Source organism: Triplophysa dalaica, chromosome 21 (genome assembly GCF_015846415.1).
Source record: "Triplophysa dalaica isolate WHDGS20190420 chromosome 21, ASM1584641v1, whole genome shotgun sequence".
Classification (NCBI taxonomy): Eukaryota; Metazoa; Chordata; class Actinopteri; order Cypriniformes; family Nemacheilidae; genus Triplophysa; species Triplophysa dalaica.
Genome location: NC_079562.1, coordinates 12612733 through 12624260, shown reverse-complemented (window position 1 = coordinate 12624260; position 11528 = coordinate 12612733). Strand labels below are relative to the sequence as shown.

The following is an 11528-nucleotide window of genomic DNA, read 5'->3' as shown; positions in this document are numbered from 1 at the left end:
AAATATGCTTTTGCAATACCTTACTTGAATGCAATCATGTGTAACATGGCATAATAAACGGAAAACACAAATACTAATGCAGTATAATGTTCTCCTTAGCAGGTTTTAAGAACTGTAGGCATAGATACATGTGCTACAGCCTCTGCAGTCCTGGGTGGGGGTGGGGCCCCACAGGAATGAGTGTAGAATCTCAGAATCCTGTTGCCATGGCACCGAAACACGGGTTTGCCTGCATCACCCATATGACTGGATTTGTCTGAATCACATGAATCATCTCTCTCTCTCTCTCTCTCTCTTACACACACACACACACACACACACACACACACACACACACGCACACAGATACATGCTCATTCATATATTTTTACATTATCGCAATTTACAGTTTGTTTATTATAAAATAAAATTTCACTGCATTTGCCTAGACAGCTGCAGGCTTGTAAACCGTATACGTGCACAATCACATGAACATGGACAGTCCATAAAAGACCACTCATAACTGACTCGGCCAGAGAGTGTTGGGTTAATCCACAAAGCGGTGAGATTCTGACAGAGAGGATTACCCTCCCATCCTCTCATCCATCAAGCCATCCTCATACACATACACTCATCATTATAACAATCCAACATTAACAGATGTGTCTCTCTCAGTACCCGCCATAGCCGACAGATTGGGAGAGCGAGAGAGAAACAGTGAGAGAGCTTCACAGGAGGACTGCAGTGTAAGTCAAAAGGTAAGCTGGCGATCAGGATCCTCGGTACCAAGGGAGCATCTGTGTCTGGATTTCGCAACAGCTTCATCTTGGCAAGCTTCATGTTGGTCGAAAGTAACCAAGTGATGGACTGAGGGCAGGATGGGTGGAAAGTAAACGTTGTCGCCTCCTTTGAACTTCATGTGTAGGGTGAAGTGTGTGTGCGGCGTGTGTGCGTCGTGTGCAACGGGAACCCTGCGATTCTAAAACAGGAGAGAAGAAACAGAACCACACAAAGAGAGAAATGAAGTGAACGGAGTTTTATTCTCAAAGCATCCTAGAATGTAAGATATCACAGGATTCTGAATTTTGTTGAATGATACCATTGCAATCATGGGCCCTCAGGGTGGAGTCCTGCTGCTTCTTTTTCAGCTTCCCTGCTTACTTTCTGCTCAACTCAGCACTGTGTCTGGGCCTGATCTCTCCAGCCTGGATCTCACCCCATCACCTTTTCCAACCGTCCAAAATACAAGCATCACAACAGGAGAGAGTTTGTACAACAGCATCTTGGCTACCAGTCAAGGCCCGACTGTAAAAGTGAACGAGAACCAGTCTGCAGCGGAGACTTACCTCCACACTGGCGAGTCGTCATCCCTGGCTGGATCTACCTGCACTCAGACTTTCCAACTTCCCGTTCAGCAGGGATCTCCACCGAGAGACCTTTTTCCATTCGTGCACCAAGCCGTAGCATCTCTCACCAACGCTGCCAACTTCCTCAACTTGATATTCCAAGCCAGCGAGTTGAGAGAAACAAGCGTACGAGAGGATATCGAATGGTATCACGCTCTGGTCCGGGCCTTGCTGGAAGGAGACAGGCCAGGCCTGGTCAGACGAGCTTTCCTGATGTTCGATGCTGACCCCACTATCCAACAGCCCCAACTGGTGCTCCGAGCATCTAAGGATGCCACCCAGGACATCCTCTTGCAGGACCTCACTTCTGTCTGGAGCAGCCTCCTTCCTCCTGCTCCTGACCAAAGCTGGTTTAATTCCTTCAAATCTGGCTCCCCACCTCTCCACGCTTTGTCTAAACGAATTCTTTTAAATGATCTGAGTACCCTAGACACACCTAAGTGGGCCCGCGGCGATAGTTATGTGATGAATAGCAGTGGGTTTCAATGGGGAGGTTCTCCTTTCCTCGAGTGCGTGGATGGTCGGTTTTTACCAGGATGGTTGATCAGCCTCTCGATGCCATTTTACGGGCTGAAGCCAGATCTCAGCCCGGAGTTCAGGTCTGTAAACTTTCTTCTGGGTGTTTGTTGTCTAGATGTTTGTCTCGCTGTGTCTATTCACTTCATCCAAGTCTTTCATCATTACTGTTTCATTTGTTGTTATTACCGCGTGTTTGTCGTTCTCCGTCCGGTCTGATGGTAGGGGTGTGATCCGTGTGGACGTGAACATCCAGGGATTCAATGTGGATCAGTGTGCCAGTGGAGACTTGTGGTTTGCAAACACACACAAGTGTAATCGTACCAGCATGGAGGTGAGTGTTAACTGACCTCATTGAGATTAAGAATAAAATAGTTTTATAAGAGACTTGCTGTAGGATAGACTGTACAAACCTCCAAAGGACATAGCGTCCAGTTTTTTTCCTGATAAATAAAAAAGTAATAACTTGAAATTGAAAGTGGTAGGTAGGTAGTTTACAATACAATGCACTATACAAAGGGATAGTTCACCCAAAAATAAAAATCCTTTCATCATTTATTCATCCGCATGTAATTTCCAACCTGTTTGACTTCTTCTTTCTTCCGCAGAACACAAAAGTAGATATTTAGATGAAAGTTGGTAACCATACAGCACTGGCCCCCATTCACTTCTATTGTACGGACACAAAACCAATGCAAGTGAATGGGGTCCAGTTACCAACATTCTTCAAAATATCTTTTTTGTGTCACACAGATTTAAAATGGCAATTGAGTGAAAAAATAATGAAAGAATTTCATTTCTGGGTAAAATATGACTTTAAAAGATGTCAAACTAAAGTTTTCATTTGTCACTTGGCACATTGTAGGTCCGTAGGTTTTACAGCCTTGTGATATAGTTTGGGGACAGATGGGACCATTTAAAGACTTTTCAAATAAACGGCACAACAATATTTTAGAAACTGCATATGGGTGGATTCCACTAACCAAGGACAAGCTGTGCCAGAACACATCCAGAGATCCACTTGAAATGCTCTGTCACTGAATGTCAAGTGGACATTTAGTGGAGTGATGGAAGGTGATTCTGTTCGTGTCTCTGTGTGTCTGTGAGCTTGTCTGATTTATCATTGTGATATAACTGCTGCTGAGGTCAACAGAAAAGATTACAGTGTACTAGATTATAGCTTTCCTATGCCGTTTAGATTTTATCTGAGGTATTCTCTGATATTGTTTTGACACTTTATGACATTTTAACACTACACTATCATTATAATGCCCTGTTGCATTCAGATTTGGACAATTTGATATCTTTACATATGATACAAAGATTTTTTTTTGTTGTACAGTATATTAATACATCACATACTTACCTCCTTTTACAGTTGTTTTTCAGCACCACGCTCCTACTTTCATACAGTCCTTGTATATAAAGATGTGAGTGCAGGATGATGTGAAGGATTAGGATCATAATCCTGTGATGCTCACACCCCTTTCCGACAGGGCAGACCCCAACCACCAGCATACATACTGCAGCCATTGTTGAGAATGTCAAGCCGAATTTAATGAGAATTGAGTACACATTATTAGAAAAGTTTTGTTTCATAACAATGGCGCTACTCACACAAAACATTTCTTTGACATGTATTATACAGTATATAAGATTGATGATTTATATGATTTTGAATATCTTAGCACAACCTTCTTTTGCTTATTACTTATTCACTAAAGTAACATATTTTAATGTAATGAGTAAAATGAGGGTTGGGGTTTACTGATAAAATATTACCTCATATAAAAAAATATTAAAAAAGAAATTATGAATGATGTCTATTTGCATGTGATAACGTCCGAATGTGCCTGAATAAAAAACATCAAGCTCTGCCAATAGAGGTATTACTCTTCCATTTAGGATTTAAGTTAGATTAACTAGAGTGAGTCTGATGTGTGGGTCAGCTGACTCGAAGATAAATCGCTGATGAGAGACCGCACATGCATTTAATGGTAGAAAACAATCACACACATGCACACGCACACACCACATACACACGCACGCATATGCACACACGCACACACACTCCTACATAAACGTCACTTTTCCAGGAGCATTTAGTTTTTACTTGTGATTATAAAATAGATGGCGCTTTGACTTATGTTTTCTCTGTATTCTCCTCAGTGTGTGCCAATCCCACAACAGGGCTTCCGGATGGGTCAATACTGCTGCAGATGTAAAAAGGGCTATTATAGCCCGGTTCCAGACATACAAAGCAAAAGTAAGAGTTTTCAAACAAGCATATAGCTGTTACACAAAGTATTTAATCTTACTTATTTAAAAAACATACTAAAAATGTATTGCTATAACAGAAATGATGATTGGTCAAGTGTCAAAGTTACAGTAGAGAGTAGAGAGCATATTTTATGTTCATTTCGGATGAGTGACATTTGGGTTTTTGTTTATGGAATGAGCAGTGGCAGGGGGGACAAGAGTGAATGGTACCCAAGCGTGTTACCCAGAAATCCCTGTGTGTCTGCCCTGTTGGCCCGGGTGTGATCAGTGTGAGGATGGAGCCCCGTGCTGGGTGCAGGAAGACTGGCTCCTGAGATCAGGTGTACTGGCTGTGCAGGGACTCTTCATGGTCCTCGTTCTCATCAGCATGCTGGTGGCGTATCAGTGCAGAAGAACCAAAGTACATTTTTAATATTTAGTACAAAATACAGTTATTTCCAAAATGAGATAACTTGGTGTTTAAGATAATAATTTTGATTGTGCATTCCAATTAATCAAACTGCAGTTAGTTTGTTTTGATTTAAGCCATAATAACAAAAAAAATACAGCTAACTAAGACAACAGAACAATAAAAACATGGTAACATAATAAAAAAACGTTTACACAATCTCATTTTGGAAACGATCTCTTCATATACTCACATATAATATTCGAACACTTTGAAAGACTTTGCTGTATAATTTGATATTTTTCTGTTGATGGTCCGCATTTTAATTTGAAGAATTTAAAGTGTTTTATTCTTTTATGAAAATTGAAAAATAAAAGTAAATTAATGTAAATACGCAATGATATTGACATACTGGAATAAATCAAATACAACTTTAGACAGTTGCAATTTCTGTCCTCTCCCCTTCTCACCTCTTTTTATTTCCATCTTTTTGTCTCTCAGCGGATCCGAACGTCTGGTCTTTTGTTGCTTGAGATGATCCTTTGCGGTTCTCTGTTGCTTTACTTCCCGGTGAGTCTGCTACAAAAATCTCCTTTTCATGGACTAAAACTAATAATTTAATATTTCAATTAATCTCATGGCTGTCATTGACCTTGTTTTCAGGTCTTCATTCTCTGTTTCAAACCCAGTACGTTTCGTTGTATTCTTCTTCGGTGGGTCCGTCTGCTTGGCTTCGCTGTTGTTTATGGAACCATGATGCTAAAGATGTACCGGTCTGTAACACTTATGCTCTGACATGTCTCAACTCTCCTAAAAGCCTCACATGCACATCTGTCCTTAAACGGCTTTTGCAAAAAGAAGCAGTACACTTTCTAAAGACTATTTGTAGGAAAAAACTGTTATGTGAATTTTGAATGTGTGCATCACTATTTGGTACAATGACAATTCAATAATTTTTTAATAAGCTATCTTTGACTTCGCAATAGATTTAACTTCAGGTCATTCTTTACTGATAAAGCTTCCAAATGTTTATTAGACAATTATAAAGATAAAGAACGATACATTTTTTGAGAGCACCATTTCTATAAATCTACCCTATATGATGAACCTTACATATTTCTTCAGGGCTCCTGTTTTTTTATTATAATTCTCATTCACAGGATTTTGGTAAACAATCAGAGCAGATTTACATTCTATTAATGCATGTCTGTTACCAGGGTTCTGAAGGTGTTCCTCTCACGCACAGCCCAGCGAGTGCCGTACATCACCACCACAGGTGTGCTGAGGATACTGGGAGTCATTGTGCTTACTGTCAGCTGGTTTCTGTGTGCATGGACATTTGGCGTCCTTCAGAATCGAGACCGGAATGTTCCGTTACTGATCATATCTACCACCTCAGAAGGACAAGGTTTCAATCTGTGCGATCTGGACCGGTGGGACTACATGATGGCTGTGGGTGAGTGATGTAGTGCATGGGTTTTCTTGGGTGCCTGGCAGAGAGATTACTTGAAATTGGGGCACATTAGTAGATCAGACAAATGAAAGGATGAATGGTCCTGGATAATTTAATGTTCTTTTAAGCATTTAGCTGATGATTTAAACACTGAAAACCATTGGAAATGATTCCGAATTAACAACCACCTACAATACTAATAATGTGGCATAACAAATAAAAAAAGGAACACCAGTACACTGTTCGAGCAAACAAAATGTGCCTTTGACCATTTAAAGACAATATACAATTGTCTTTTATGTTGTATAGGAAGGTTGTGGACTTTTCAGAATAACATTTCTTTTGAATCCTGATTCAAATAAACAAGTTATAAACTACAGTAGAAATATAAACTGTATAAATATATATTGAATATATGTTAATCAAATGTTACTAATGGGATGGTTTACAAAAATAAAATGGAGTACATGACTCTTTATTCTGTGGAAGACATAAGAAGATATTTTGAGAAATGTCTCAGTTGTTTTGTGGTAATGGAAGTCAATGGGAAAACAAGGTTGAATGAGAAGCAGTCAAAATATCTTTTGTGTTCTGCAGAAGAAAGTCATACAGGATTGGAATAACATGAGGATGAATAAATAATGAAGAATATTAATTCTTTAGTAAATTCTACTTCCTGTCATCCAGTTTACATTCCTTGGGTGTGTGGCAAATTCAATTTAAATCAATGCTCATAAATTGTCACAAAGAGACCTTTGTCTTTGTGTTATTTGTGTAATGGTAAATTTCAGTTTGGCTGTCTTTCAGCGGAGCTGTTGTTTTTGTGCTGGGGAAGTTACCTGTGCAGTGCAGTAAAGACGGTTCCCTCAGCGTTTCATGAACCACGATACATGACCATCGCCATCCACAATGAGCTACTGCTATCTTCCCTATTTCATCTACTCAGGTGGGCGAGTGGAGTATTTTAAAAGTGATTTAAAGCAGAGAACACCCTATTGTTATTGATCCACCCTTGTCATCTTCAGATTTGTCCAGCCATCGCTTCATCCTGACTGGATGCTCTTGTTGTTCTTCACTCACACGCATGTAACAATTTCCGTTACACTTGGCCTGCTTTTCATACCTAAGGTGCTGTCAGTATAATTGTTGTTTACTGTATGCAATGTTATTTGCATTATAATCTGAGTAATGGAAAAATAATCAGGTGGTGTTTGTGTCGCAGTTTCTTTACATGTCAAGGTCGCGCCGGGATGTAATAGCTGCAGAGGTTTATGAGGATGAGGTGGAACTGCGACGCTCATGCTCATATATAAACAGCAGTTTCACCTCCAACTACTGCAGCGACCACAGTCTGGACCCTGATGACATTCGGGTAAACTCCCTCGCCCCACTGCAGCCCTACTAACACACAGAGCCCCAAACTTCCCAAGTTGTCCATTTTTATCTTTGTCCATCTAAACAAAACCTAAACAATTTATAATTTAAAGAGATTTCATAAAGAATTGACTCATTAAAACATCTTAATAACACTTCATAAACAGATAAAACCAATTTTTATTACAGTATGTAACTTTAATCATAATCACATTCTCTTCATCTGTTTTCCACTTATTCATCCACTATAATTTGCCCTCTGTTTAAATATTTACCCGTACCTTTTTCTTCTAAACATCATTTTGTCAATGCACCATTGTCCCACTTTATTGTCCCCTTCAACGCTCCCCATCTGAAACCATTTTTCTCCTCTGCACCAGGATGAGCTGAAGAAACTGTACGCTCAGCTGGAGGTCCACAAGACCAAGAGGATAACAAATAGTAACCCCCATCTGCCGAAAAAGCGCAGCTCCCGCCTCAGTATCGGACGGTCACTCATTAAAAGAATCACTGAGATCCCAGAAAGCTTGAGCAGGCAATGCAGCCGTGAAGATAAGGATATTAATTCCGCAATTGGGACTGTCAGTCGAGCAGGATCTTACTACAAAAGTCCTAATACCACAAGCATTAATAGGACGAATGAATCGTTAACACAGCCCTCTCCAAAACTGCGGAAGTCCCATAGCACATGTGCCCCGAGGAGAGACTCGCTTTTGAACTCCTCTATAAAAAGCACAGCAGACAAGAGGGCTTCACAACTTTCTGACGCAGGATCTATTAACACGACTTTGCTGGTCTGCAAGTCCGCAAGCGCGCATAATTTAAGCGCCGACACTAACCTTCTACTTCCAGAGCCCACCAGGTTTCAAAAGTCCCTCAGCGTCATAGAACGCAACGGTCATCGGTCTCTGACTCAATGCAGAAGCATTGAAAACATGTCACTTTGTGCCAAAGCAGCTCCAGCAGAAAAGCATCAGAAAAATGTGGACGTCAACATACAGAAGCAGACTTCAAGTGCCTTGCTCTCCGAGTCATTTGACAAGGCGGAGGTCTGCCCGTGGGAGGTTCCAGAAGAGCAAACTTCCAACAAGAATCAAAAACATGTCACATACTCCCTTGCAAACCAAGAAGAACCCATATCACCTGGTGCTCCATCGTCACCAACGCTATTATATGTCTGTCCGTGGGAGTTCCTGCCACCACCTAGTTCCCCTGTGACAGAAAATGGGAATGGAATACAGACCGACGCCAATTCCACAAAACCTACCCCTCCGATCTCCGGTAGCGCTCCAGGGTCTCCAAATACATTTTTTGGCAAGCAGAAAGAGTTTCAAGTGTTTTCTTTCCGCAATGCAACTCAGAGCCTCCTTGTGGCAAAGGGCATAGGGGAGGCTGGAAGATGTTTGAGCAGAGAGAAAAGCTTTCAAGAAAGTGATGTTAAAGAGGGAACACTACAAAAATCCCTGTCAACATCAATGAGATTCTCCTTGGGAAGTGTAGCTTCAAACAAGCGCACCCCACAGCCGCAGAGACGGGCTATGACAACCATCGGAATCAAACCTTGCCTTGTAAAACAAGCAGCAGTACGACTGCCATCTACAGATTCAAGTGAGCGGAGTCCCAAACACAGTGCTCCTGTTCACATATGTCCATGGGAGTCAGATGAGGTGATCTTGGAGGTCAAAAAGCAAAATGAAGATGTTTTACAAAGACAATACAGTGACAAGCAAGCAATATCTGGGACAATAAGCAAGGACTGCTACAAATCTTCTGGGTTCCAACCTAAATCTTTCTTAACCATTCCAAATACAGAGGTGTGTCCGTGGGACGTCCCGAAACCTTTTCATCAAACCAGCATTTCTGAAGTCTGTCCTTGGGAGGTTGTGGAAGAATTGCAAATTAAGAGTGTACAAACTGACGTTTGTCCTTGGGAAATAGATTCGACCCCATCAAATTATACTAAAGACAATACATGCAATGACTTTGTTCAGAAGCAGACACATGTAAAGCCTGAACATGTATGCCGTTCTTATGTTCTGGACATGAATGAGTCTGAGGTTAGACAGGAATACACCAGAAATCCAAGAGACTCAATAAAACCAGGTGAAAGGGTAATTTATGTTCAAGCAGATGACGGTTCAGCAGACCAAGAAACAGCCGAGAGTGGTCCATACTTCTCTGAAGCACATACAACACAGAAACAAGAATGTGATTTTCCCGAACCACCTTCACCCATAACTGACTCGAGTCTTTGGGAGTCAGAGCCAAATACAAAAGACACTTCAAATAGCTCTTTACAAGAGACTGTGACTCCAAACGTGTCCGAGTGTCTATTGAAAGAGGATGAGTTTGATAAGTCTGGAGAGATGGCAAGTGCCAAAGAACGAGAAAGTGTCCATGAAGATGTTTGTCCATGGGAAACAAGTGAACCAGGGAAAACTCTGCAAATGCAAGAAAGTGTCCGCACTGAAGTTTGTCCATGGGAAGTAGATGAACCTGTGAAAACCTTACAGAAGCAAGAAAGTGTCCGCACAGAAGTTTGTCCATGGGAAGTAGATGAACCTGTGAAAACCTTACAGAAGCAAGAAAGTGTCCGCACAGAAGTTTGTCCATGGGAAGTAGATGAACCTGTGAAAACCTTACAGAAGCAAGAAAGTGTTCGCACAGAAGTTTGTCCATGGGAAGTAGAAGAACCTGTGAAAACCTTACAGAAGCAAGAAAGTGTTCGCACAGAAGTTTGTCCATGGGAAGTAGATGAACCAGTCAAGAACTTGCTGAAGCAAGAAAGTGTCCGCACAGAAGTGTGTCCATGGGAAGTAGATGAACCTGTGAAGAACCTTACAGAAGCAAGAAAGTGTTTGTGTAGATATCTGTCCATGGGAAACTGCAGTGCCAGTGAAATCTCTGCAAAAACAAGAAAGTGTCCTTGCAGAAGTTTGTCCGTGGGGAACAAGTGAACCAGTGAAAACCTTACAGAAGCAAGAAAGTGTCCATGAAGATGTCTGTCCATGGGAAACCGGTGATCCATGTAAGTCCTTGCAGAAACAAGAAAGCGTTTATCCACACGTCCATCCATGGGACGCTAAACAATCACTCAAAGAACCTGAAGGCCACATTGATGCCAGCACATCAACAAGGCAAAACAGCATTCAAGAAAAGGACATGGAAACACCAGAAGACACCAGGATTCCTACAGAGATGGGAGGCAGAGGTGTGATTCAGCCTGCAGATGAAAGCACAGACCCCAAAGATGAGATGAGGGTTACCTCTCCACTGGCCCGTTGTGACCCATTGTGCCCTTGGGACATGGAAAGGTGCAGACAAGAATCTATACCAGTGCACGATAATATGGATGTGTTTACTTGGGAGGAGACTATACTGGAGGAAGATGATGGTAATGCAGAAAGTGCTGCAGAGGCCTTCATCTTCCCTCCAGACATGTGACACGTAAGGGCAGTTTCATTGTGCTTCAAATATTGTGACTCAAAAATAAATGGTCTGAACAGGCTGACAAGGAACATCCTTCTAACATTCCAATTTGAGGGTTTGACCTATGGCAACTTTGATTTTCAGCTTTGTAAGAGACAACATCAATGCAGAGCTCTCCACAATGCACATTCCCCTTTTGCCTTACACACCCTTTGTTTAATATGTTATCATTTTGTGTGTCTTTGTGTTGGTAAGGCTATGTAGTTGTTTATGCGTTAGTAGAACCACTTAGTACCACAGTTCTTACAGATCACAAGTAACATCCACAATAAAAGATAAAAGTACCACTTTACTGTACATTACTGTCTACATAAAATGCGAGTGTCACCAAATCCTAAAATCATTTAAATGTTTTTTAAGTTTAGTAACAATGACATTTGTTACACGTTCTTTTCGTTTTAAAAATAGTGTTTTACATCCCTTTGTGTATGCATTTTTGTAATTGTTCTGTTAACATGTTAAGGTTATTTAAACCCTGCTTAAATGCTGCTTTCTAAAAATAACAAATATCAACATAGGTATTCACATGCACTTAATTCCTGAAAGTTAATATGATGTTTTACAGTAGCTTTTTAAAGCAGGAGCATTAATACAGTGCTTTTGTACAGTCCATTTTAGCAGTAGTCAAATGAAGTTTCCATCA

At 41.0% G+C, this 11528-nt stretch overlaps 1 protein-coding gene across 1 annotated transcript; it reads left to right on the top strand.

Annotated features, from left to right (window-relative positions):
• The first annotated feature begins 603 nt into the window (after positions 1-603).
• Positions 604-11409, top strand: gpr179 (G protein-coupled receptor 179). Its single transcript, XM_056735395.1, is given in 12 exon segments — positions 604-1984; positions 2127-2235; positions 4071-4167; positions 4364-4581; positions 5071-5139; positions 5233-5342; positions 5787-6025; positions 6830-6968; positions 7048-7150; positions 7245-7394; positions 7777-10230; positions 10232-11409. Coding segments are annotated over 12 exon segments (5193 nt in total). The 5' UTR covers positions 604-1088; the 3' UTR covers positions 10841-11409.
• Positions 11410-11528: the final 119 nt, after the last annotated feature.